The 27,516-nt window shown below is 48.6% G+C and overlaps 1 protein-coding gene across 5 annotated transcripts in view; it reads left to right on the top strand.

Annotated features, from left to right (window-relative positions):
• Positions 1-27,516, top strand: part of DAPK1 (death associated protein kinase 1) — a 210,384-nt gene that overhangs the window by 162,100 nt on the left and 20,768 nt on the right. For all 5 annotated transcript variants that reach the window (XM_037998596.2, XM_007969669.3, XM_007969670.3 and 2 more), the window contains exons 19-21: positions 7,684-7,761; positions 20,590-20,812; positions 25,593-25,781. In XM_037998596.2, coding sequence (XP_037854524.1) covers positions 7,684-7,761; positions 20,590-20,812; positions 25,593-25,781 — 490 coding nt within the window. The remainder of the gene's footprint in view (positions 1-7,683; positions 7,762-20,589; positions 20,813-25,592; positions 25,782-27,516) is intronic.

The raw sequence follows: 27,516 nt of genomic DNA, 5'->3' as shown, positions 1-27,516 counted from the left end.
TTGAGAGGGAGTTTCATTCTGTTGATAGGCTGGAGTACAGTGGCCTGATCTGGGCTCATTGCAACCTCTGCCTCCCGGGTTCAAGTGATTCTTCTGCCTCAGCCTCCCGAGTAGCTGGGACTAGAGGCGCGTGCCACCACACCTGGCTAAGTTTTGTATTTTTAGTAGCGACGGGGTTTCACCATGTTGGCCAGGATGGTCTCAATCTCCTGACCTTATGATCCGCCTGCCTCAGCCTCCCAAAGTGCTGGGATTACAGGTGTAAGCCACCGCACCCGGCCTGATTTCCTTTTCTTAATGGCCAAGTAGTATTCCGTTGTGTATATATACCACAATTTTTAAGTCCAGTCCTCTGCTGATGGACAGTTTGATTCCCTACCTTTGCTACCGTGAACAGTCCTGCAGTGAACATACAAGTGCAGGTATCTTTTTGATATAATGATTTATTTTCCTTCAGGTAGATACCCAGTAGTGGGGTTGCTGGAACAAATGGGAGTTCTATTTTTAGTTATTTGAGAAGTTGCCATGCTGTTTTCCATAGCGGTTGTACTAATTTTTGTTCCCACCAACAATGTATAAAAGTTCTCTTTTCTCTACATCGTCTTCAACATCTGTTATTTTTTGACTTTGTAATAATGGCCATTCTGATTGGTGTTGATACCTCATTGTGGTTTTAACTTGCATGTCTCTGATGCTTGTTGATGTTGAACATGCTTTTCATGTTTGTTAGCCATTTGTCTTCTTTTGGAAAATGTCTCTTCATGTCCTTAACCCACTTTTAAATGGGATTATTTGGTGGTTTTCGTTGTTGCTGTTGAGTTGTTTGAGTTCCTGGTACATTCTGGATACTAGCTCCTTGTTGAATGTAGAGTTTGCAGTATTTTCTCTCATTCTGCAAATTGTCTGTTCACTCTGTTGATTATCTCCTTTGCTGTGCAGAAGCTTTTAGTTTAAGTCCTGTCCGTCTATTTTTAGTTTTGTTCCCTATGCTTTTGAAGTCTTAGTCATGAATTATTTGCCTAGACCCATGTTTAGAAAAGTTTTCCCTGAGTTTTCCTCCAGTATTTTTATAATTTAAGATCTTCCATTTAAGTCTTTAATCTATCTTGAGTTGACTTCTGCAAATGGTGAGAGAGAAGGATACAGTTTCATTTTTCTGCAAATAGATACCCAATTTTCCCAGCACTCCTTATTGAAAAGGGTGTCCTTTTTCCAGTGTATGTTCTTATCAATTTGTCAGAGAGCAATTGACTGTAAACATGTGGCTTTATTTCTGGGTTCCCTATTCCTTTCTGTTCCATTGTCTGTTTTTAAGTGGGTACCATGCTGTTTTGGTTACTGTGGCCATCTAGTGTAATTTGAAATTAGGCAATATGATGTCTCCAGCTTTGATCTTTTTGCTTAGGATTGCTTTGGCTATTTAGGCCCTTTTGTGGTTTCATATGAACTTTAGAGCTGTTTTTTCTAATTCTGTGAAAAATGAGGTGGGTATTTTGATGGGGATTGCATTGAATCTGTAGATTGTTTTGGGCAGTATGGTCATTTTAACAATACTAATTCTTCTCATCTGCAGTTTGTTTCGTTAGTGTTTTTTAGTTTGCCTCGTAGAGATCTTTCACCTCCTTGGTTAAATATATTCCTGGATTTTTTTGTTTTGTTTTGTTTTGTACCTGTTGGAGTTGGGATTGCCTTCCCGATTTTGGGGCTAGATCGTCATTGGTATGTAGAAACTCTACTGATTTCTGTATGTTAATTTTGTATTCTGAAATTTTACTGAATTAATTTATTAACCCTAAGAATTTTTTGGTGACGTCTTCAGGGTTTTCTAGATATAAAATCGTATCATCAGCGAACAGGGATAACTTGACCTCCTCTTTTCCAGTTTGGATGCCTCTATTTCTCTTGCCTAATTGATCTGGCAAGGGCTTCCAGTATTCTTAAATTATTGAGATCTTTCACATTCTTTGGTTTATACAAAGCTTTCCTTCTGTGCACTCACAGCGCGTCCTTACTCCCCAGGTTTCAGACTAAGTGAAGGCCTGGGTGGGGGGCCTCTGGTCTTCCTGGAAGGCCCAGCACCCACGCCTTCCTCCCACCCTCCAGAAGCAGTTCCATCTACCTCTCCTTCAGAACCACCAGCGCCCCCTGCTGCCCACTCCATTGAGTCCTCAGCCAGGGTGACCTGAACAAAGCTGCACATCCTGTCCCCTCTTTGTCCTTGCCTCCCTCACTCCTACACCCTCCACTGTCTTGTCTTCCACTTCACACAGCCCTCAGCAGAGTCCCCACTCACCTCTTGACAGCTTTCCTTCTAAACTTTCTTACTATAAAATAAAACATAAATAGAAAAAAGCACATAAACCAATATAAAGCTTAGTGGGTTTCCATAAGACAGACACCCTTGAATTCCACACAGGTCAAGAAATAAAACTTTCCCAGCCACCCCGAAGCCCCCATGAGCCTGGCCCAGCTGTTGCCCCTGGCCCCTGTGATCCCTCCCTGACTCAAAGCCAGCTCTTCCTTTTGCGTCCTTGTCATCTTTCCACCCAAGTCCCAGCCGCTGCCCCGAGCCTCTTTCACTGGATATCCCCAGGACTGGGTGCCCTTGGTGCTCCCTGACACTCTCCTGCCTGGGATGAGAAGGTCCCCACATCCTGCTTCTCCCCAGGCCTCTGCTTCCTGCTGGTCCACCCTGCAGTCCAGCCTCTCCCTTTCCATCCCCCCAGTCCTCTCTGGCCCCCAGACTTGCAGCTGCCCAACACTGAGGCCCATACTCAGGTCTCTGGTCCTTGCTTGCCCCTGAGTGCCAGCCTCACACAGCACCTTCAGCGGCCCCTGGCCTCCCCACACCAGGGCCCCTCCCTCCAGTTCTGTGCTTCCTCTTCCCCAGTGTTCAGCCTCTGCAAAGGGCTTCAGCACGCGTCTGTCACCCTGCCCAGGATCACAGAAACCCTCCTTACTCTCTCCTCACCTGTTTGCATCTAACCCGCAGCCTACTAAGTCTCCTCCCAATTCTCCATGACCACGAAGCACCCGCCTATCCAGCCCCCACCTGGTTAAGGGCATCACCCTTAACCTTAGTCTCCTCTGGACCAGTCGGACTGTTAGCCCGGCCCTGCTTGGTAGCCTCCTGCCCCTTGGGACCAGTCCATCCCAGCCCCACCTTTATCTTTCTAGAAATGCCAGCCGCTTGGTGGTCTCCACTTTCACCTCCATCTGGGGCTCCTGTGCCTTCAGGATGTGACCTCCGCAGCCTCTGCCCAGCCTCCCCTGCCCCCTGCACCCCTTCAGCTGTGGCCGGGTCCTGGTCCTGGGATGCCCCTGCCGGCTCCCCCATCATGGAGTTGGCACCTGTTGTTCTTTCACCCTGGAGTTCCCCATTTCCCCCTTCACCCCTTGCGCATAGTATGCGCACAGCGTCAGCACACACAGGCACGCATCTGTCTGCCCACTTCTGCCCTAAGGCTACCTGATGCCCTCTGCCTTCAGAGTCAGAGAGACTTGGAATGCCTGCTACGGGCATGCGGGCACACAGCCCATAACATTCGGGGAAGACTCCGCGGCACCCACTCCTCCTCATCCATCAACATTCACCTGCAGCCCGGGAAACCTCCTCTGTCCCAGCCTCTCCGGCATGTGTGATTCGCCCCTGTGGGCTGCTGGTCTCTTTGCCTTCCTTGCTCTGTTAGAATTGTATCCTGACTTCTCCTAGGAGGAATGAGCCCTTGGGCAGGGGTCACTGGGAATTCATTGCTGCCTCCTAAGTGGGCTCCCTGCTTCCACCCTTACCTGTCCACAGCCGGGTCCCCAGACAGCCGCCTGGTCAGACATAAGTCGGATCTTGTCCTCCTTGCTCAGATGCTCTAGCGGCTTCTCATGGGGATCAGAGCCCTTCAAATGGGGGCTTCCCCAAGGATCTGCCCCTGACATTGCCTCCCTGACCCCCATCTTCTGTTCCACCTCCTCCCCTCTCCCTCCGCATCAGCCCCATGGGCTTCCTTGACGTTCTTCAAAAGTGCTGGCCATCCACCGCCCCAGGCCACCCACCGCCCCAGGCCACCCACCGCCCCAGGCCTTTGCACTTGCTATTCTTGGGCCTGAGCAGCTCTTCCCCAGGTATCCATGTGATTTGCTCTCTCACCTTCTGCAGGTTTTGACTCGAGCTTAACCTTCTCAGGAAGGACTTTCTGGACCACCCTAGTTTAAATCCTATCCCTCCCCCACCCCCAGGATAGCCCCTCCTCTCCCCTGCCCCATTTTTCTTCATAGCACCTATCACCACCTGACCCACTGTACTTTACTCACCTATTTGTTTCTTGTCGGCCGTCTCCACTAGATTCTGGATCCCATGAAGACAGGGACTTTTGCTGGTTTTATTCACTGCTGTTTCCATAGGCCTGTGCATAATAGGCACTCAGTAAATACCTGCTAGATGAAAGTACAAAGGAAGGAAGGAAAAAATGAATGACACCATAGTCCAAGCAGGACATGGAGTGTTTGTTCACTGAGTGCTAAGTAGATGAACCCTTATAATTCTGTAGGGTAACAAAAAAATCCACATTTTCCCCGACACTATATCTAAAGATGTTTAAATGACTGTGCACATTCTTTTAGATCATCTTTTCACTGGGGGTTACACAAATAGGTTTCCCTGTCAGTGCTTGCCCCAGTTGAAACCTCATCTGTTCTGTTGCAAAGCATATTACTCGTGTCACTAGAAGTCCTGACCGTGAGCGCTTCCCCAGACAGCCATAAGCAGCGTGTCTGTGACGGGCAGGCTCCTAAAACTGGCTGGCCTGTGGGGCTCTGGCTTCTTGAATACAGTAAGGGAAGTGGCCTTTCACCTTCCCATGGATTTCTTTCTATGTCATGGGACCAACTTGGGAATCACTGCCCACAGTCTAGAATGTTGTGTGGGAGGCTGCTGGTGCACAAGAGACACTGTGATTTCTGGACCCAACTCACTCTTCTGCAGCCAGTTGGTCCCCAAGGCTCACGTTGAGATGATGGACAGCTGAGTGCCGAGACACTTGGCCATCTTTCTATATATTTTCAGTGCATGCACCTCATTGAGCCCATGAGTCCTGTTGGTAAGGAGGAGGGCAGCAAATGTTAGTGTTGCTTTTGCAGCCTCCATCAGGGTGTCCAGTAGAGCCAAGACCAAAATGCAGAGGTCTGACTTCTGCCCCTTTCCCTCTCAGACAGAAGGCCAGGTAGTTAGAGCAAGTCTCAGCTCTTCTACGAATAATTTCTGACACTGCTTGCTTCTTCCGTGCCTAGCACTGTGCTGGTTCTTTGCATTTGGTTTTCTCTCACCTGCTCAAGAACCTGTGCAAGGAGGGTACCATTTTCCATTGTGCAGATGAGGAAACTCAGGCCTGGGAAGGCCGAGTGACCAACCACATAGCTGGTGGGGGATGGGTTCAGGACTTCAAACTGGGTCTTCTCCCGACTTCAAACTGTCTCCTGCACCGCCAGGCATTTCTGTTGAAAGTCTGAATAGTGTCCTTTAGAGCAACATGTTTTGCAAGCTGTAAAGTGCAGTGCAAATGTGAGGAAACATTATTTTTTATATTTTTATTTAGTTTTTGAGATGGAGTCTCGCTGTGTCGCCCAGGCTTGAGTGCAGTGGCACGATCTCGGCTCACTGCAACCTCTGCCTCCCAGGTTCAAGAGATTCTCATGTCTCAGCCTCCTGAGTATCTGGAATTACAGGCACCCGCCACCACACATGGCTAATTTTTGTATTTTTAGTAGAGACGGGGTTTCACCATGTTGGGCAGGTTGGTCTCAAACTCCTGACCTTGGGTGATGCACCCACCTCAGCCTCCCAAAGTGCTGGCATTACAGGCATGAGCCACCATGCCTGGCCGTGAGGAAGTATTGTTGATGGAGGTTCTCTTGATTTTGAAGAGGTTGAACAGTGGAGAGTTCAGCCTGGCGGTGAAAGGCCTCTGACTGTGTTTTGTGTGCATCTGAGTTCTACAAGAGGAACATCCTATTCAGACGTGTCGGGGGCAGGAAACTTCAGTCAAGGCTCGGATTTCTTCTAACTAGGGCAGTGGTTCCCAAACCTTGCTGCATAATAGAATTACCTGGGAGGCCAGGATGTACCCCATACTGATGACAGCAGTGTCTGTGTGGGAGCCGGGCAACAGGATATTTTCAAGTTTTACAGATGATTCCAGAGTGTAATGGAGAACCCCTTCCCTTTATGGACTTTTCTTGTATCCATAAAGAAACTAGAGTATTTGGCATGGATCCCTGGTTGGAGATGCAGTGTCTGTTAAGGCACCTATTTCACCCCCAAAGCAAGCTTGAAGCCCTAGCCTGCCCACTGGGGGATATTTCAGGAATTTAAAAGAACAGAGAGAGATGGGCAGTTCTGACTGCACAACAAGCCTCCTCCGGAGCAGCCACCTGGGCTTCGACTGGCAGCCTAAGGCAGTGGTTCTCAGCAGGGCAGTTTTGACCCCCGACCCCCAACAATTGTCAATACCTATTTGGTTGTCACAACTGGGAATTGGGTGCTACTGCCACCTAGTGTGTAGAAACCGGAGATGCTACTAAAATTTCTAAGAGGCACAAGACAGGCCCAGCAACAGAGAATTGCCTGGTGCAAAATGTCAGTGTTGGCAAGATTGAGCAACACTATCTGAATGGGACCCCAGGCACGACTCCAGGAGTGACTTGGGTTGAGGAATTGAGAGGTTGCTGTTATGTAGATTTCGGATATCCCTAAGCTTCTACAGGGATGCAACTTTGTTATTGATACACATTGATTGATAAACCAAATTCTTACTTTTTTATTAAAAAAAAAATTCGTTTTTATTTTTTTATATTGCTTTTCACCTTTTCTACTTTTGCATTTTTAGTGATCTCTAAAACTGCAACAGAATAGCCCCTACATGTCCCGTTTCTCCCCGGTGGCAGGGGAACAGTGACAGCTTCTACCTCCCAGGGGTGACTTCAGGGACTGAGGCTTGCAGAGCACTGAGAGCTGGGTTAGGCATGTATTATGAGGTGGTGTTCAATAAATGCTTGCTTTCATCATGTATGTTCATGGTGTAGATACAGAAACAAATTTATTCAGTGTGAAACTGCAGCCTATGAAAAGTCTCTAAATAAAAAGCAAGCATAAAAGTGCTGTGGGCTCTTATTTCCTTGTTTTCTGTTCACCAAAAAATCTTTCAATCAAAATTGCCTGTCAAACTAAGTATTTCCTTTGAAATGCACAGTAATTACTAGGAGCCGGTATCACGTAAGGACTGGGTTTGTCCCTGTAAGGACTGTAACACAGTAGCTTGCACTAACTAGAATTTGGCACCTGAGAATCTTGACTGTCTGCGCGACGGGAGATTGGAGAGAGGGGTTCAGGACAGCGAGGAACCATTCAGCTGAGGAGGCAGTTGAGTTGTGATTAAACCTGTGGACATGAAAGGTGTCGCTATTGGGCAGGAAGACACCAGCATGTGCTTTGTTGCTGCTGCTTGTCTTCCTGTCCTATACAATCAAGTGAAATAAGGATTGCACAGCCAGAGAAACACACCAGGACATTGTCCACCTGGCTTGCTTCTCACACCTGCTGTGCTTGTTTCTGCCTCAGACCCACGGACTTGGGGTATGGAACACACACAGCTCTCCTTTTCAGAGAAAAGAAACTAACGCATTTTTCTCCAACAGGATGGAAAGACGGCAGAAGATCTTGCTAGATCGGAACAGCATGAGCACGTAGCAGGTCTCCTTGCAAGACTTCGAAAGGTGAGAAATTCTGTTCATGGGTCTGAAGTTCTCTACCCGTGTTTATGTGAAAAAGTCTCAGCCTTTTTCCTTATTTGAGAGTGAACAAAATGAGGCTCTAGACAGCCAGGTTTTAGGAACAGTGGTGCCTGTCCTGTGGTTTGCATGTCAGTCGGTATAAATGCATCAGCTCCCTGTCTGTTTTCTTCTCTATTTGGACTTGGAAATCATTTCGCCTGTTTGCAGTTGCTGTGCCTGGTTTTCCTCCTCCCACTCTCTCTGTAATAAACCACTCCCACAAAGTAGCGGGGCATGAGGACGCTGACGCTGCCTCTTTCCTTCTTATGTTTGAGCTCCAAGATTGCTGTTAAGCTCCTGTTTATCAAACATTGTTGCTCTAAGGCTTAAAGAAACATGACAAAATTAAGTAAAGGCAGGTGTACCCTTTCCAGCCTACAGCATAAAAGTTGTGTCAGGAGACTTCACAATAGCCATACCCTTTAATCTAGGAACTCTATTTTATGCTTAAAGATGTTCACCGCAGTATTATTTGTAATACAGTAATAAAAATTGGGAACATCAGATAACCCACAATAATGTCTAGTAAAGGGTCCTATAGTCATAGAATAGAATGGCTTTGGCCTTTTAAATATTTTTAAGGAGTTTTACTAATAGGAGTTGGGGAGTCTGGGCTTCAAAGCAGAAGACAGATTGTGTATACGTAATAATCTCTACTATGTTAAAATGCATAGAAAGAAAATGATGGAAGTGATGTTTTTCGATTTTGCTATTATACTCAACATTTTCTTCTTTAAACATTATTGAAAAATTTGTAAAATTACTCTATTTTTAAAAAAATTTATAACAATGGTAATCATTTTTTTAAAAACGCAAACTAGGAATAAAATGATAATTCAGTTGGTTTAAGTGCTTGCTAAGAAGATAATGTCCAAAATATGCTCCAGAGATCCCACAAAGTTCTTGTCGTATAGACTGAGAAGTGCCTGGGGGAGAAGTGGTGAGGTCATAACCTTCACAGCCCCTGAAGTTTGAGTTTTCATACTTGTCCTGTGGTCTTGCCAGGAACAGGCAAGCCACAGATTGGGATAATTTCTTTCCTTATGCAGAATATAGACTTGGAGAGACACACTTCATATATGCATATTAAAACTCCTTGGAGTTGACCTGGCAAGGGTAAAATCATGGGTGACTGATTTTCACACCCTTCTGCTTTGGATTCTGAGAACTGGCCTCAGAGGCACTGAGCAGATGTTGATAAACTCTTGAGAGCTGTGATTCAGTCTCCCCTTTGTCCTGGAAAGTGCAGAATGAGATAAGTCAGGTAAAATTTCCCTAGCCTTACTCACCCGTTCTTACCAGAAATTCATAAATTACAATGATGGGCTTAGTGATTTCTCACTCTGTACCATTATGGACTGTGTCCTATGCCTGCGAATTTGGACTGGAAACTCAAGGGAAACCTTTTTCTTTACAGGCAAAACAAGCAGGGTCAGGGGCAAGGGAGAGCCCGTGAGTGGTTAGTATTCAAGAATGAGCCTTTCTATAGCGTTTCCTAAGTTTAAAATTCGCTATCTTTGAAGCAGAGGACCAGCCACACCAGACACAACGCAAGCCCGGATGTGCAGCCTCTGGCTTTTGCCAGATTGCACAGCAGGGGGCCCTGCATTGGACACAGAATCTCACGCCTACAGGCTGGTGTGCATCCATTACCCAGGCAGCATCCATTGATAGTGAAAGGAGACGAGAAGTCTGGTTTTTGCACAGGCTAAAAGAGCACAGTTTTTTCCTGTTAGTTATCAGGTCTCTGTTATGGTCCACTAGTAGGAAGAAACACTATAAGGAAGGGCGAAAGGCTTCTTCGACAGGCCTGACAGCTTTACTGAGTGCATAAGCCTGGTAGGTCAGATGTGCTCAGGTTTCCACCCAGAGAGGCTGCAAACCCACCTGCAGCACCTTGCACCTGGCTTGCGTCCCTGAGTCCCCATGCCGTGCCCTCCCAGGTGTATGAGGCCCTGGCTCGGCTCACACAGCACCAGCACTTCCACCACTACCGCCCTCTGGAAATCTGCTCACCACATTTGCTCTCAGCTTCGAGTGCTGTTGACCATCTAAGAAACTGTATCACAGAGCAGGGGCCGGGGGACCTGCAGCCAGCTCATTGTGAGGCAGACATTCAGTTGCAGCACAGTGACCTGCAACACCCCATCGGGTCACTCGGGACACCCGCCTCATGCAGAGGGAGGAGGCATCTCGTGGGGCTGTGCTGTGTTCTGCTGCCCATGGTCCCTTAGCAATGGTCCGTTCTTTGACTTCAAAGTAGATTACTGTGCGAGATGCAAGCCCACATGTGCCCTTCCAGAACGAGTCTGAAAACAGTGCTCAGAAAAAGGACGGAGGGAGAGCAGTGTTGCACGAGCTGGGGATGGTCGGACAGGTGGGTAGGAGGTCCTTCTCCCGTCCTCGGTCCCCGTTTTCTGCAGTCCACTTAGGTGACTGACATAGTGAGGAGTAGAGATGCAAAGCACCGGGCTGCGGAGCTTCCTCCAAATCCTAAGCGAAAGGGGCTTGTTCCCATTTAGAATTCTGAATTTCTGGGGGCGGGCTCTCGCCCTGTCTCAGTTTGGGATTTTCTTCTCTTCCATCCATTAGTTCCTTTGTTTTTGGTGCCTAGATTTTTAAAAGAGATGGGAAGTGGACTATTACAGCTATAAAATACAAAATACAAAAATATAAAATATATCATGTTTTATAAAATATATTTTATAAAATACAAAAAACTATAAAATGCAAAATATTATTTTTGTATTTTAGTAAATTATTATTTTGTTTTTTACCATTATCCTGTGGTCTTTTTTCTCTAAAGGAGAGGTCAAGGAAAAGAAGAGTCACTTTTTTTTTTTTCTTTCTTTCTTTTTTTTTTGAGATGAGGTCTTGCTCTGTGGCTCAGGCTGGAGTGCAGTGGTGCAGTCAGGGCTAACTGTGGCTTCACACTCCTGGGTTCCAGTGATCCTCTTGCCTCAGCCTCCCAAGTAGCTAGGACTACAGGCACATGTCTCCACACCCACCTGGCTCATTTTTAACATTTATATTAGCAACAATGTCTCAATACATTGCCCAGGCTGTCTCTAACTCCTAGCTTTTAGTGATCCTCCTACTTCGGCCTCCCAAAACAGTGGGATTACAGGCGTGAGCCACTGCACCTGGCCAGCATAGTCATCTTAAAGCCCTAAAGGACAACATCCCCCTTAGCACCCAGAATCCAGTGAAAGGTCCCCCCTATCTTTATGTTGAAACAAAATACAGAGTATTGCCTGAGAGCACAGACTGGAGGTCCGATGGCCTGGGATCCAACTCCACTTCCACCACGTTCTAGCTGGGTGAGCTAGCAAGTTGCTCAACAGCTCTGTGCCTCAGTATCCCTGCTTGTCAAGTGGTTGAGTCTGCTGCTACCTCCCATGACCGTGATAAGGGTTGGATGGGTCAATGTAGATGATGTCCCTCGCACAGTGCCTACACACAGTGAGCACCACGTGTTTCCTGCTATTGTTGGAATCCTGCAGAGCACTCTGGAACAGCTGTGAGGTGCAGCAGTGGCCCCTGTGGCTGGGCACCCTGAGTGTCATTTGTGATGACAGCCACCACTGAGTCCTCAGTGTGTGTGGTGGGCACTGTGATTTCAGAACATCCCCAAGGTTTACAGAGGGGAACATTGCTGTAGGAAACCTGGTTTCAGAGAGGTGAGCAACATGCTAATCAGTGCAGACCTGAGGTCCCGACCTCACCTGGAAGTACCTGCTATCTGCTTTTAATCAGTGGGCTCGTGGGGCTCCAGGGCAGATTCCTGGCCAGGTGGGATGCATCCTTTCCACACTGGCTACTGTGCCTGTGCTGAGCCTCCCTGCTTTGTAGTGCGCAGGGATCGCCTTCCTGTGAGGAGGCCCAGGGTTCTGATTCCCTCAGAATCTTCTAGATGCTGTGTTCAAGGAGCCCCTGGAATTTGTTTGTCTTCATCATCCCTCAGTGGGCTCTTAACGTTAGCTCCTCATTAGCCAGAACGAGAGGAGTTGTCTGCCAAGCATTGCTAATCATGGTCTTTCTTCCTTGTGTATGAATATAAATCCCCATGCAAGTAACTGCTTGGCACCTGGACACACCTGGTACTGGAATTTGGTTATTGGAAATGATTGAGCTGTCGCAGCAGCTTCCTTGGAGAATGCATTGCTGAGGATTGTGGTGGGAGCCCAGGAGCAGGCAGTGCCTGCGGAGGACACCAGGAAGGGGACTGATCTGCAGTTCTAACTCAGGTCACCTGGAGGAGGAGACAATGGGGTACAAGATGGGGGAGGGGAAGGCAAGAAGAAGTCATTCACCCTGCAGAGCGTCTTAGGACCATTTTCCTTTCCATGTCATTTCTTCTCGATATTCCCCAGTGTTTCTCACTGGGCGCTGTTGGCAGTTTGGGTGACTGGGAGGTCCTGTCCTTGCAGGATGTTTCTTGTCCCTGGCCTCCAAGCATCTGACATGCTAGCGTTCCCTACAGCCATATTGTGAAAACCAAAAGAATGCCTCCACACATTCTCCCTTAACCCTTACGGTGCCACCACACTCTGCAAGAACCACTGCAGGTTGATCCAAAGCGCAGTCCTGGGGAGAGGTCTGTATCTGGGACAGCTGAGGATGGTGGCCCTACATTGCCTGCCATTTTATTTGGTTTCCAAATGGGCCAGTTGAGCAAAAGAAATACTTTCTATCTGTGGTCTCAGCTCTCATCAGTTGACATTGCCTAGGAATGTCTGTAAACTCTATTTGCTACGGAAGCAATGGGATTTGGCATCTGGAAATAGAACCAAAATCATCCTGTTCTCCCACAGCAGTGGAAGATGTACAGGGGAGAGGGACTGGCTGTTTTGATCACTGGACAGTTCAGGGGCAGGAGCACAGAAGGTAGCTGAGGCCAAGGCCAAAGCTCTTGGGGAAGAAGGAACTGGGGGCAGGGCTGAGCTGCATGGGATCGATTCTGACCCACTTCCACATTAAGTGAACCAGGGCATTGGCCCTGAGAGCCAAGCATGTCTTTCCAACCTGGTGACATCACACAGGGGTCTTGAAATCAGCCAGGGAGGGAGCATTTGCACCACAGGAATCAGCAAATGCTAGAGATGAAGGCTTCTCCCTACCAAAGGTTGCTGATAGGTTCATCATTGTTTTGGGGGTCCCTGAGAGCCCCGCCTGGCTGTAGGTACCACCTTATGACAGAATAAAGTTATACCTTCTACTTCCTTGTGCTCAGTCAGTAACAAAGCCCCATGCAGCTGTCCAAACCTGCCTGAGGACTGTGTTGTTGCTCAGCCAAACCCAGTTCTCCTTCTAGAAGAAAGGAGGGACCCCTTCTATGGGAGAAGGATTGATCTAGATGTTATATCAGCATCCATGTTTACTATAATCACTACAAGTCCCATTCTTACCTGATTTTAAAATAAGAATTTCAAGGGGGTTGAGGAGTTGGCTTATTTTTATTTTGTTTGGTCGTCCTAATCAGATTTTCCGTAAACCTGAAATTAAAAGTAGGCTGGGTGCGGTGGCTCACGCCTGTAATCCCAGCACTTTGGGAGGCTGAGGTGGGCAGATCACCTGAGGTCAGTAGTTCAAGACCAGCCTGGCCAACATGGTGAAACCCCGTCTCTACAAAAAAAATTAAAATTAAAATACAAAAAAAAGAAAAATTAGCCAGGGATCATGCTGCGTGCCTGTAACCCCAGCTACGCAGGAAGCTGAGGCAGTAGAATCGCTTGAACCCAGGAGGTGGAGGTTGTAGTGAGCTGAGATCATGCCACTGCATTCCAGCCTGGGTGACAGAGTAAGACTGTGTCTCAAAAAAAAAAAAAAAAGTAGTTTGCTTTTCCTAAACCTAAGACCCAACAGTGAAGAAAGGTGGCCAGGAATATTTTGGAAAATGAAATGAGTTTGGGAGTTGCCCAGATGGAAAAATTCACCACCTGTAAACGCATTTGCATAATTAAGAGTTGCTGCACCATCCGTGCAGTCTCACTGCACCCTGCCACGTGGGCGGGGCCACATCGCCTCTCAGTGCTCTTATCTGACCTTCCCAGACCGTGAGTGGTCTTCCCCATCAGCTTGCTAATGTTTAGTCCTCTTGTCTGATGAGAAAGTGAAAGCTAAGTTGCTGGGGAGAAACCAGTACTGGAAGAAAGAGAAGTAGAAATTAGGAGATTCACCAGGGCTTCAAAGAGCAATGCAGTTACCAAATAACATTCATTCACTCATGCACTGAAAAGGTATTTCCAGTGTCTACTGTAAGAGCTGTTCTGGGCACGGCAGAGACCACAATGAACAAAATCGGCAGAACCCAGCCAGGAAACTGATAAGAAAAATGTGTAAGTCAGGTCAAGGGGTGGCAAACAATGGCCTGCAACCCACCGCCTACTTCTGTAAATAAAGTTTTATTGAGACACAGCCACACACTCTTGTCTGTGGCTTGTGTTCATACATGGCGGAGTTGAGTTGCCACAGCGACCATCCGGCCCTCTACAGAAAGGGTTGCTGCCTCCTGGGGTAGGTGCCATGCAGGGAACTGAAACAGGATGAAGTGAGATGAGAGGATGGTGGAGTCTGCTTTCACCTGGCTGATGAGGACCTCTCTGATGTGACACTGAAACCAAGACCTGAAAGGCAAGAAGAAGGAAGCAGCCGGAGGAAGGGCTGGAGGAAGGCAGAGGAATAGGGAGTGCAAGGGGCTGGGCCGTGAAGGGTTGGAGGAGCTCAAGCATAAAACAACAAAGGAGGGTAACTGGGCTAGGGCCAGAGCATGTGCCTGGGGGTGCAGGCAGAGAACAATGCCCAACATGACCGAGAGGCGGCACAGCTTTGTAGACCTTACCCAGGGGGTGAGGAGGTTGGGTTTGGGCCAAGTGCAGGCAGGTGTGAGCTCTGCCTTAGTTTAGGAATTCCCCTGGCTGCTCAGACTGGAGCCTCAGAGTCAGGAGGGGGAGCAGAGGGACCTGATAGGAGGCGATCTTGGCAGCCAGGGGAGATGTGCGGGGCTTGGACTGGGGCTGTTCAGGCTCTATTACTTAGTGAGCCTTGGGCAAGAATACCAGGGAGGCTCCTACTCCTGTGTAAATATTTAAAGGATGTGATTAGAGCTAATACAGGTAAATATACTCTATCCTACACACACACACACGCACACACACACCCTTATGACCACCGGACCACCGGGAAGGTTCTGAGTCAGAATTCTGCACTCCTTGGAGTTCGATTCTGGCTCCTCCTCTCCTCTGCCTGGTCTTGCCCACACCCTGGATGCCCCGGGGTCTCCTGAGTACCCTCCAGCCACACCCACAGACTTAGGGGGCACACACTGGAGAGCACTTCAAGCCATGAGCCAAAAATGTCGGTGGCACCATAGTCCCCTCTCCTCTCCCCCAGAGGTGTTGGCTGCACATGGCTCCCGCCTGGCCCAGCCAGGGAGGGCCCACCAATCCCGGCCTTTGTGCCAGCCGGGTCTCAGGGTTGTCTTGTAACTGGTGTTAGACACACACTGTGTAAGGACTACTGAACGCCCCCTCCAAATAAATCAGTCTTCCTACCACCTTCCAGACCTGACCTGGAGCCTCCTCTGGGTTGGAGACAGATCACTGGGTGGATGAAAGCTGCTTTCCCAGGGAGAGGCCTCTGGGCCCCAACCCGTCCCTACCTGCCATCTGGTAGTGAAATGTGAAAACGTGCCTCCACCAATGCGGGAGAGAGTTCAGAAACTTTGATCCAGGATGACTGCATTAAATTTGGATGTGCTTAGATTCTCCAAGGTTCTTAGTGAGGATGAGAGGTCATCTTCCAGGATCAGCTGAGATTTCCTTATAAAGGGAAATACCCGGGGATATTTTGCTTTTCTTGGCCTTTCAGGGTGATGGTAAATTCTGTAAGTCTGGATCAGTGCCATTTCCCAAAGACTTGCTGAAGGGTGAGTGGGCCTATCTCAGCCAAGGCTGACAGCTCCTGGTGGAGGGGAGGGGGGTACACCAAGGACAGGTGAGTCCCTCCACAGAAATATTTTACTCCAAAGGGTGCTCTATTCAGGAGGTGCCTTCCAAGTGGGATGCACTGTGAGGGGCCTTCCTTGGATGGTCCTCAGTGCTGTGGGGTTCACCTTCAGTGTGCATATCCCTGTCTCCTCTGCTTCTGAGGAACCTACCACCTCCCTTTCAGTGTCCAGCAGTGGGAGGAAGACCTGGTGGCGAGTTCTGGCTTTACTCTGTCACCTTGGGCAAGTGCCTTGGCCTCTCTGAGCCTCAATTTCCTCATCTGAAAGGGAGGAAGATGGTATTAACCACAAAGGTTCCTTGGAGGTTTTCTTTTTTTTTTTTTTTTTTTTGAGATGGAGTCTTGCTCTGTCGCCCAGGCTGGAGTGCAGTGGCCAGATCTCAGCTCACTGCAAGCTCCGCCTCCCGGGTTTACGCCATTCTCGGCCTCCCAAAGTGCTGGGATTACAGGCTTGAGCCACTGCGCCCAGCTGGAGGTTTTCATAGGGAATGTGAGTGAAGGCATAGCATGAGCTGGAAGGCGCCTTGCATGTGGAAGTTACCGCTGCAAACAGGAAACACATCTGTCTCAACTCCTCCTGCTGCCTCCTCCCTCCTTCTCCATTTATTGGACTGACCCATGAAACAGGCAAACAGATTGCCAGGAGCTTCTGCCCCAGCGTTGGCCTGCGTGGAATTTGAAGGAGTGATCTGGACTGTCAGTACGGGGAAGCACAGGCATAGCTTGCCCTCATACGCAGGAGCAAGTCAGCCTGCAGGTTCGATCGCTTCTAGAAGCCTCTCACAGGGGCAGCGGTGTCTGTAGTTGACCATGGTTTGAGTCTGCTGAGAGTGGAAGGGCCTGTGGGACTCGTGGAGAAGGAATGAGCTTGCCCCGTTCCTGCAGACAGGACAGACATGTGTGCTGAAGCTCAACATGTCAAGGTCCACAGGCACGAAACAGGAAGAAAGAGCTGCAGGCAGATCCATGGCACAGTTTCTTTACCAAAATGGGGCACCCGGGATCCAGTGACTGGATTTAACCAGGAACAGTTTTCTGCCTTCCACCGGTCTCAGATGAAGCAGACTCGGGCTGGTACCAAGAATCTCTGTGTGTGGGGAGCTGCGTGTCAGGGAATAGCTGAGGAAGTTTCATCTGCCCCTTGGGATGCTCACCTTGGAAGGTGACCACTGCTCAGCACAGTGGACGCATCTCAGGTGCTCATGCATGGCATGGTGTGGGTATAGCCTTAGACTCACAAGGAAGACCCAGGGCTGCTGCGGAAGGCTGGAGTAGGCTGGAGTAGGCTGGGAGGTGGAATTGCTCCAGGGTCGGTGGCAGCCCAGCAGCATGGGCGCACCTGCTGCATGTGGCACCGGGGAGAATTCAGAGCCCCATTCCTTCCAGCTAACAGGTGCCACCCCCAGTGAGTAACTCATAATAGAATCTGTCCAGCGTTTTTGCTGATTCAGGTAATCAGTCAGGGACACTGCTGTCAAGACCCCCAGCCCTTTCCTTTCCTTGTGGTGCTCTGTCTCTGAACCCGTTGGGATTTGAGGTCAGAAGAAGACACCAGAGTAAGGACCACCTCATGTTCTACAGATCATCGTTCGGTGTCATGACCTCCACCCTAACTGCCCCAGCATTTTACAGCAAGCCTTGTGTCATTCTCCCTTGATCCTCGTAAAGTAGAATTTATAGACGAGTGTACCTACTACACAGATAGTTTCAAAAGATCATTAGTGTGCCCTAACTGTAATACGACACAAACCTTGTGGGAGCATGCGCATAGTGAAATATGCTGGATGTCAGTACGCATGTGCTAGGGCACAGGCAGGAGGAGACTGGGAAACCCGGCCGGTCCCTGCACCCACCCGCAGCGTCAGTGAGTGCAGCCCGCACAGACGCCCGTGGACACTGGAGGGCTGGGATGGCAGCTCCAACACCACAGCAGCGTGCTGAGCTGATGTCCAGAAATCGGAGACAGCACTCAGGAAAGATAAAAGGAAAAAAGCAGTGTCATTGTTTGCCAGTCTATAAAACAGCAGCATTCGTGGATAACTCAGTATATATTAAATACTGCTCCCAAAACCCTCTGGATGATGTGTAAGATGTAGTTCAGTTCTCAGCTCAGATGACTGTAAACAGGCTTTTCCCCTATATAAATGCTCATCAGATGCTCACAAGTCAGGGGACCCAGGAGAATTCTTGACTGTGAGGGGCATTTTGTTACACAGTGTCTGAACACCCAGCCAGCTGCAGGAGCATCCCCTCAACCTTGTGGGAACTAAAATGCCACCTCAGATTTCCACAGTGCCCACCAGGGGTCAGTATAGTTCCTGGTGAGGAAGTCCGGTCCTGGCTTAGGAATTGAAAATGGAGATAGGAAAATCAAAGCCTTCAGGAGAGTTATGTGTGAGTTTGTAGTAATGCAGTTGTAACAGCAGAAGTAACACTGGCTTTTGCTGCTGGAAGAGATCAGCAGTAAGTGAGCACCTCCCAGGATTTAGAACTGAAGGAATGGTCCCGCCAGGTATAGATCACAAAGAGATGCTCTTGCGTGGGTCCCTCTGAGTTCTGTCATTTATATGACACTGGTTTATGGAGATTCTACACCTGCCGGGGCTGGGAATTCCATCTGTCCCCGCAGATGGGCTCCTGGTCTAGAAGGGCAGAACACCTCATGATAACACACTGGGGGGTCGCCCTGGAGAGCCACGCATTGTGGGAAGAAGCTTCCAGGAGGAGATGGCAGTCAAGACAGGTTTTTTGGGTTTGTGGGAACTGCAGGTTAAAGCAGAGGGGTCCTCCTGGGTAAGGGTGAGGAAGAGGCCTCAGGCTGCACCTCACAGCTCCAAACAGGTCCGCGTTAGGGAGCAGGGCAAGAGTGGTGGGAAGAGATGGTGGCCTGTGAGGGGGTGTGACACCAGGGTGGCATGGTCAGTGCCACATCACGTAAGCCTTGAGCAGGTTCCCTTGGGTGCACTGAACACCTTGCCTACACTATCCTGTTAAAAACTCTTATTTGGTATTAGATGTGAAATCATTCACATGTCTGTGTTTCCCCAAGACCATGGATCTGGGCTGAGTCTGGATTTTCCTGTTGTCAGCACTGCGCTTAGCATGGGGCTGGGGGAACCTCCCTGAGTGAATGAAGGAGTGAGTGAGTAGAGAACTATTCCATTCTGTGGAGCCTCCTGCTTCTCCCTATGGGATGGAAAAAGAAGAAAGTAATGAGGATATTGTGTTCCCAGCCCCCTCTGCAGCATGGAGCTTGTACCTTGGAGTGCCCCTTCTCTCATCCTCTTGTCCCGTTACTGCCCTAAAGGATCCAGAGCCCTCCACACAGAGAGGGACTGATGTTCTAGCTGGTTAGACAGGGCTGATCCTATTTCATGATTAAATTGAAGGCTTCTAACTTTCTTGATCTCCTGGCTTTGTGTTTTCTTTCAGCCTCTTAATTGATTAGGGTAAATTTTTGATTATATTTTTTATTTTATGTGTTTGGTAATATATTAATTTTTTTTTTTTTGCGATGGAGTCTCGCTCTGTCACCCAGGCTGGAGTACAGTCGCACGATCTTGGCTCACTACAAGCTCCGCCTCCTGGATTCACGCCATTCTCCTGCCTCAGCCTCCCGAGTATCTGGGACTACAGGGGCCCGCCACCACGCCCAGCTAATTTTTTTTGTATTTTTAGTAGAGACAGGGTTTCACCGTGTTAGCCAGGATGGTCTCGATCTCCTGACCTCATGATCCGCCCGCCTTGGCCTCCCAAAGTGCTGGGATTACAGGCGTGAGCCACCGCACCCGATTTGTTGTAGGTCTATTCCTAGGCTCCTTAGGTTGCCATGTGGTTGAAACCAAAAGTGATGGTAGATATTTTTAATATTCACATACAGGTGACATTGCCATGAAGTTAAATCAAAAGTGCTAGTAGGTAGTTAACAGTAAGATAAAGTTCCTATTCCAAACCTACAGTTATGAAGTGGACATTTGGGCCATCCAATTATGTTTTTCTGATAAATTTCTAAATAAAATGTGGGGGTCCCCCCCAAAAAATTGAAGGCTTCACAGTTGCTCCACCCATCTTGTCATGCATCAGAATGCGATGGAAATAGGCAAATTCTTAGAGACAGAAAGCATCTCTGTGGTTGCCAGGGGCTGAGCAAACAGGGGGATGGCAAGTGAATGCTCACGGGTACAGAGCTCCCTTTTGGGGTGACACAAATGTTCTGGAAGGAGACAGTAGTGATGGTCTGCAGCACTGAAAATGCACTAAAAGCCTCTGATTCTCACACTTGAAAATGGTTACTTTGATGTTATGTGAATCTTACCTGAATTTTCAAAGTTTTCATTGGTGATAGAAATAAACATACCGTCAGGCACTGTGGCTCACACCTGTAATCCCAGCACTTTGGGAGGCTGAGGTGGGCGGATCACCTGAGGTCAGGAATTTGACACCAGCCTGACCAACATGGAAAAACCCCGTCTCTACTAAAAATACAAAATTAACCAGGCATGGTGGTGCATGCCTGTAATCCCAGGTACTCGGGAGGCTGAAGCAGGAGAATCACTTGAACCCGGGAGGCGGAGGTTGCGGTGAGCTGAGATCACGCTATTGCACTCCAGCCTGGGCAACAAGAGTGAAACTCCATCTCAAAAAGAAAAGAAAGAAACTTATCCTCAGCATGGGTAAAAACTGCACGCTGGGAATTAGGAACCTTGAGAATCATTATTTGCCTCTTTTCCTGTCACTCACTGGCTCTTTCTCATCCGTGCTCAGGATACGCACCGAGGACTCTTCATCCAGCAGCTCCGACCCACACAGAACCTGCAGCCAAGAATTAAGCTCAAGCTGTTTGGCCACTCGGGATCCGGGAAAACCACCCTTGTAGAATCTCTCAAGTGTGGGCTGCTGAGGAGCTTTTTCAGAAGGCGTCGGCCCAGACTGTCTTCCACCAACTCCAGCAGGTTCCCACCTTCACCCCTGGCTTCTAAGCCCACAGGTAGGAACCTCCACGCTGGCCCCTGTCTTTGCAGCAGGTGTTGGCTTCTACCCTCTCTCCTCTCAAGGTCTAGCAGGGAAGGCAGTTGTGTTTGGGTCACTTGGCCTGTACTGGACCCTGTGGCCTTAGTGAGTTTCAGGTCCAGGGTGGCTGGCGGCCTTGTGTGTGCTGCCTCTTGTCCAGTAATAGCAAACTGACTTGGCAGTAGCAGAACCAGGGCCTCACTGAAATCACAGCCACAGACACAAAGGTCCGTCCTCATAAATGTGCAAATTGCAGAATTTGCACAGTCAGCTTTGGGGACACAATTGCACATTGCATTGCATTCTACTCAGGGGCTCTGACCTTAGAGACTAAAAGAGCTCAAACTCAAACAGTCCAAGCATAGCACACAAGTACCAGCCCAAGAAGAGTCCTCACCCCTTATCCTTCTTTCTGGAGTGCTACAGGCAGACCCAGTATTGCAGATACATAAAGCAACAAAAAGGGATTTCTAGGAAGCACCATCCTGCTCAGTTCAAGGTTGGAGAGGGGTTTCCAGAGGCTCTTTAGTGGTTTTCAGGGATGGTCTCTCCGGTCACATCCACCCTCCTTGGGAAGCTTTGCTGCCTTCTGGGCCTGCCACAGACAGGGTTATGGATTCACGTTAGGGGCTGTCAGGAAACACCTGGCAGTGAGCAAGAGAAAACGATGCAATCTGGGGTGTGATTCCAACTGAAGCCTCCTCTAGACAGAGCGAGTTCGTTTGTGGAAAGATGAGAGACCTTCAAAGAGTTTCCTAAACCAGGACAGTTTTGTGCTTCGTGTCTTGATTCATTCCCTGTATATGATGTCACAGAAGAGCCAGGTCTGTTCCCCAGGTGGACACCAAATGTGTTAAAGTTTGTGTTTCTCTTACATCCCCTCAGTGAGGGGGGATGTTAGGGGCCATGGGTAGCTGTGGAGAGTTGGCTGAGATTTATATGCCCTTTTCAACTTCTGGTCTCTGAACACAGCTCTAGAATTGAAATGAGGAGAAGAAAGAATAACCAAAACAGAGTTATAATTTGTATTATTATATTGCTGATACATATGTCAGTATTATAGAGCACTGTGTGCCAGGAACTGGGAGAAATACGGTCTGAATGACACCTCATTTAATCCATGTGACAGCTTCTGCGGTGTTTTTACCACTGTTTCACTATAGTTTTGAGGGTTCAGTTGGCTTCCTGAGGTGCACAGGTGGAAAATCCCAGAACATCTTGTGCCTGAGCCAGTGCTTGTCAATGACACCCTGCCTAAGGAATTCACGGGCACACCTTTCCATTTTCCGGTGTGGTTTGTTTTTGAGACGGAGTCTCGCTCTGTCACCCAGGCTGGAGTGCAGTGGCATGATCTCGGCTCACTGCAACCTCCACCTCCCAGGTTCAAGCAATTCTCCTGCCTCAGCCTCCCAAGTAGCTGGGACTACAAGCGCATGCCACCATGCCTGGCTAACTTCTGTATTTTTAGTAGAGGTGGGTTTTCACCATGTCGTCCAGGCTGGTCTCAAACTCCTGACCTTGTGGTCCACCGGCCTTGGCCTCCCAAAGTGCTGGGATTATAGGCGTGAGCCACCGCACCCAGCCTCCAGTGTGATTTCTGCTCTAGTTGAGGATTTAAGTGGGATTCAGTTGCTCTCTCAGAGGGAGGCAGCCTGCTCCTGCTGTGGTTAAGGTCACTGCAACCTGAACCTCTGTGGTTGGGAGGATGGGATATGAGAGAGGGAGAGAAAGGGAGAGAGAGGGAGAGAGAGGTTATGAGGTCATGATCTGGAAAGTTTGCAAGGCCTGAGTGGGTGTGCAGATGATGTTCAGGAGTGCCCATTGTGGAGTCCTGGGAGGGGCGATGTCACCTGCGGCTCTGCCCTTGGCCTCAGATGTGAGGTATCCATGGCCTTGCTTCTGCTCAGTATCTGTGTCTGGTCTTTGCAGCGGGTTCCTGGTGAAGGGTGTCTCAGGGTGACCCTTTTTCTGCATGCCCCACTGTGGGGACAGCATCTTTAGCCAGGGCTCAGGGAGGGGGTCCTGGCGTGGGGACAGAAGCCCCTCTGCATGAGAGCCCTGAGGTGTAGTCACGCCAGCTGCTTTCAGCCCAGCCATGGCATCTGGGGAGGAGGCGGCCATCCTGGTCCCTGGGCCCCCACAGTCGGCACAGCCTGCCCCTGGTGGAGGAAGTGTGCGCTGGTGGGTGCCCCTGAAGCCTGGTGGCTGAGGGATCCCTGGGTGGGAGGCACAGCTCGGCAGCTGGAGTTGGAGGTGGATGAGACAGAGAGGATGCCCCCATCCCTGAACTGGGCGGGTCACCAGGCACTTGCTGCCCTCACAGCTTGTACATCAGCATCAGGCAATGCCCTGGAAATGCAGAGCAGGGCACAAGCACAGGACACCTCGAGGGCAGCCTGGGGAGATTGGACTCTGGCAGAGGGTATGTGTGCTGGGGGCCGACGGAGCAGCGTGGCTTTGTTAGACACCCGAGGAACTGCTGCCCCTGAGCGTGCCTCCAGGGACTGGGCCTGGTTCCTGAAGCAGCACCACTGTCACCTACTGGGGATACTGCTGGTGCCTGGCAGGCCGTGCTGGGGTCTCTTTTAGGCCAGGGCTCCGGTGACCTCTCCTAGAATTGTCAGGCCCTTTTCCCTTCAATGGGAGAGATGCCTACATGGCGACATTTATATCATAAGACAGCAAGAAGTTTGCTTTTAGAGTTTTGGCCCTTTGCCACTGCCGTTCTCTTGAGAACGCTGGAGGCCAAGGCTGAGCTCCCAGCCGGGAGATGGGACAGGGTGCACTTGAAGTTGTCTGTTGCGCACATCACTGAGCTGTGGGGACACTGAGGGTTGTGGCTGTTGAGCTGTGGGAAGGAAAACATTCAAGGTCATAGGAGGCATGAATGTCCAGGAAGAGCATTTGAAGAGGCCATTCCTATTCCCGCGGAGAGGAGCCTGCAGAAGGAATTCCCAGTGACCCGGTGAAGCGGGTCTCCTGGGTGTCGCCACGTTTCGCCACCAGGGGGCAGTAGTTAACAAAAATGATTTCCTGGGATTTCAGTGCTTCCCCATATTGTTTTCGTAACACCTTGTACAAAGCCTGTCCTAACCTTTTATCCTCCCAACAAAAACTGCCACTGAGGAGCAGGAATGACTGCCATTTACCAGCGTCTGCTCTCCTCATTAAGCACACGGCCACATGCCACTTAAACAAGGCTTGTTCCTGGCAGGCAGTCACCCAGACACAGATTCCAGGTCACGGGGAAATGGACAGACCCATTCTTGGGCAACCCCACAGCTTTTGTCAGACTGGAATTAACAATAGGCAGAGAAATACACTAAAATGGCAGCTATGTTGACATCAAGGCTTAACATCATTTTGCTTTTGTTTTATATTTACATTCCTATCTGCCAACTTCCTACAGAAATATAACATGTGTTTGTGTTTTTAAGAATAAAGCTTGCCCTCCAAGTGCCCTTTCTCCTTTCCCTGTACCTAACTCTGCCCTTAGGATCCACTTTTCTTCTCCTCATCCCCTCCGTGGGATACCCCCATTATCCATGTCCGAAGTCTTAACTCTTTGGTCTTTAAGTAAGGGATTACCTTGGTGTTTGGATCGTCTGTTTTAAAGTCAGATACCCAGGTGAAATGGTCACTTCTTTAGTGCCTTGCAATGTCTATTGTATTAATTGTAAACCAACGATACTGCAGTTAAGATCAATGAACCCCTTCTCCAATGCAATTCATTCACCAGGTTGTTATGGAGCACCCTCCGTGGGTCCTGGGTCCCAGTCCTGACCAGAAAGGCAGCTTCTGCCTGCACAAGCCTGGTGGGAGAGATGGGGAGAGGGTCAGGCCAGTGAGTAACCGAGACAGTGAGGAAGCACAGGCTCTGTGCCCAAATGCAGGGGACCCAGACTCTGTTGTTCAGCTCCCCTACGACACCCACAAGTTCACCATTGTTTGCATAATGTTTCCTTTAAACTGACTCACTTTTTAAAATGTACTGAAGTACATTGATTTGAAAATGAAACAGTTAATATTCCTATCATAAATGGGAACCCAGTACCACTGCCATAAGTAAAAAGAAATGCAGTGAACAGCAACCAATGTGAATAAAATCCAGCTGTACGCTGATTTTATTAAAGGGGAAGATGAGCAGGTGTTGAGGAAATGCTAAAATCGGAAGGCCTCAAGCAGAGACTTGCTGCAAGTACAACTGAAAAGCCTTCAAGGGAATTTCAGAAAGGAGGAGCTTTCACAGTGTGTGATGCAGCGTTATTTAATGCCATGGCCTGCTACTGTCTGAAATCATTTTCCATTTCACTGCAATAATAATCTCATGTGCAAGAGAGAGAAGTCGCTCAGCGGGAGGTGGAGGCAGACAGAGACTGCGAGTATCAGAGAAGTAGCAGGAAGTGACAAGGGAAGAAACCCGACCTCTGTCCTCCCACCCTCTCCACAGCCTCCCCTTGACTGACCCTAAATCACATGGCAGGCCAGCCTAGAGATGCAGTCCCTAGGACCAGCCACCCAGGCACAGGGCGGGGCAGAAAAGGGTTGTGGGGAGGTGGAGCCAGTGGAAAAGCCCACAGCCTTCCTGGGAGCACTGCTGCTCTGCGCGTGTGAGGGCAGACACACTCAGCCTGAAGCCAGAGTTGGGGTGGGGACAGAGGCGTACTCCAGATAAGGAAACCTCAAGGCCAGCCTAGGAGGGAGACAGGCGCACGCTGCCCTCTGCGAGTACTCATGTGATCCTTTCTGTCCTGCAGTCTCAGTGAGCATCAACAACCTGTACCCAGGCTGCGAGAACGTGAGTGTGAGGAGCCGCAGCATGATGTTCGAGCCGGGCCTTACCAAAGGGATGCTGGAGGTGTTCGTGGCCCCGACCCACCACCCACACTGCTCCGCTGATGACCAGTCCACGAAGGCCATCGACATCCAGAATGCCTATTTGAATGGTATGCCCTGCCTGCCCCAAGGGAAGGACCTCAGGTTTCCCTTTGACAGGGCTTACAGCCAGTCATCCCTAATGGGAGCTTGTCCTGGGCTGTATCTGTCACTTCCAGAAGGAAATTCAACACAGACCGATATTCAGAGTGAGCCAGGATTGAAGCATGGCTGGCTGCCATCCCTAAACAGTAAAACTAAACACCGGGGTATTGTCAGCACCTAGTAAAGCACTTGGCATACAGTAGGTGCTTGATAAATGACTATTGAGTAAGTTAATAATATTTGTACATATTTATGGGGTATATGTGAAATTTCGTTGCATGTATAGAATGTGTATGTAATGATCAAGTCAGATTATGTGAGGTATCCCTCACTTGGCGTTTTTATCGTTTCTATGTGTTGGGAACATTTCAAGTCCTGCCTTCTAGCTATTTTGAAAAATACAATGCATTGTTAACTATAGTCACCCTATTCTGCTGTTGAACATTAGAACGTATTCGTTCTATCTACTGTACATTTGTACCCATTAACCAACCTCACTTAATTCCCCCTACCCGCCCCGCACACACACACAGCCTTCCCAGTCCCTGGTACCTATCATTCTACCCTCTACCTCCATAAAATCAACTTTTTTAGCTCCCACATGTGAATGAGAACATGCAGTATTTATCTTTCTGTGCCTGGGTTATTTGACTTAACATAATGTCCTCCAGTTCTATCCATGTTGCTGCAAATGACGTAATTTCATTCTGTTTTATGTCCAAGTATAAATAGTATTCTGTTATGTGTATACCACATTTTCTTTATTCATTTGTTCCTTGATGGACACTTGGGTCAATTCCATATCTTTGCTATTGTGAATAGTGCTGAAGTAAACATGGGTGTGCACTTATCCCTTTGATATACTGATTTCCTTTCCTTTGGAAAAATGCACAGTAGCGGAATTACTAGATCATGTGTTAGCTCAATGTTTAGTCTTTTTGAGAAATCTCTATACTGTTTTCCATAATAACTGTACTAATGTATATTTCTACCAACGATATATAAGAATTCTCTTTGCTCTGCATCATTGCCAGCATCTGCCATTTTTTTTTTTGTCTTTTTCATAGTAGCCATTCTGATTGGTGTAAGAGGGTGTCTCACTGTAGTTTTGATTTGCATTTCTTGGATAATTAGTGATATTGAACATTTTTCTCATTTACCTGTTGGCCATTTGTATGTCTTCTTTTGAGAAATTTCTGTTCAGGTTCTTTGCTCATTTTTGTTTTCCTTTCTTTATCAACTTGTATTTTAGATTCAGGGGTCCCTGTGCAGATTTGTTACCTGGCTATACTGCATGATGCTGAGGTTTAGGGTACAAATGATCCCAGCACCCAGGTACTGAGCATAGTACCCAACAGTTTTTCAGCCCTTGCCTCCATCCCTCCCACCCCCTCTAGTAGTCCCCAGTTTCTATTTTTGCCACGTTTACATCTATGAGTACTGAATGTTTAGCACCTCCTTATAAGGGAGACCATGCAGTATTTGGTTTTCTGTTCCTGTGTTAATTCACTTAGGAGAATAGCCTCCAGCTCCATTCATGTTGCTGCAAAGGACATGATTTTCTTCTTTTTTATGGCATCGTAGTATTTCATGATGTATATGTACCACATTGTCTTTATCAGTCTGCCATTGATGGGCACCTAGGTTGACTCCACGTCGTTGCTGTTGTGAATAGTGCTGCAGTGAACATACGAGTGCATG

Source organism: Chlorocebus sabaeus, chromosome 12, assembly GCF_047675955.1.
Source record: "Chlorocebus sabaeus isolate Y175 chromosome 12, mChlSab1.0.hap1, whole genome shotgun sequence".
Lineage (NCBI taxonomy): Eukaryota > Metazoa > Chordata > Mammalia > Primates > Cercopithecidae > Chlorocebus > Chlorocebus sabaeus.
This window is presented reverse-complemented; position numbering and strand designations above follow the sequence as displayed.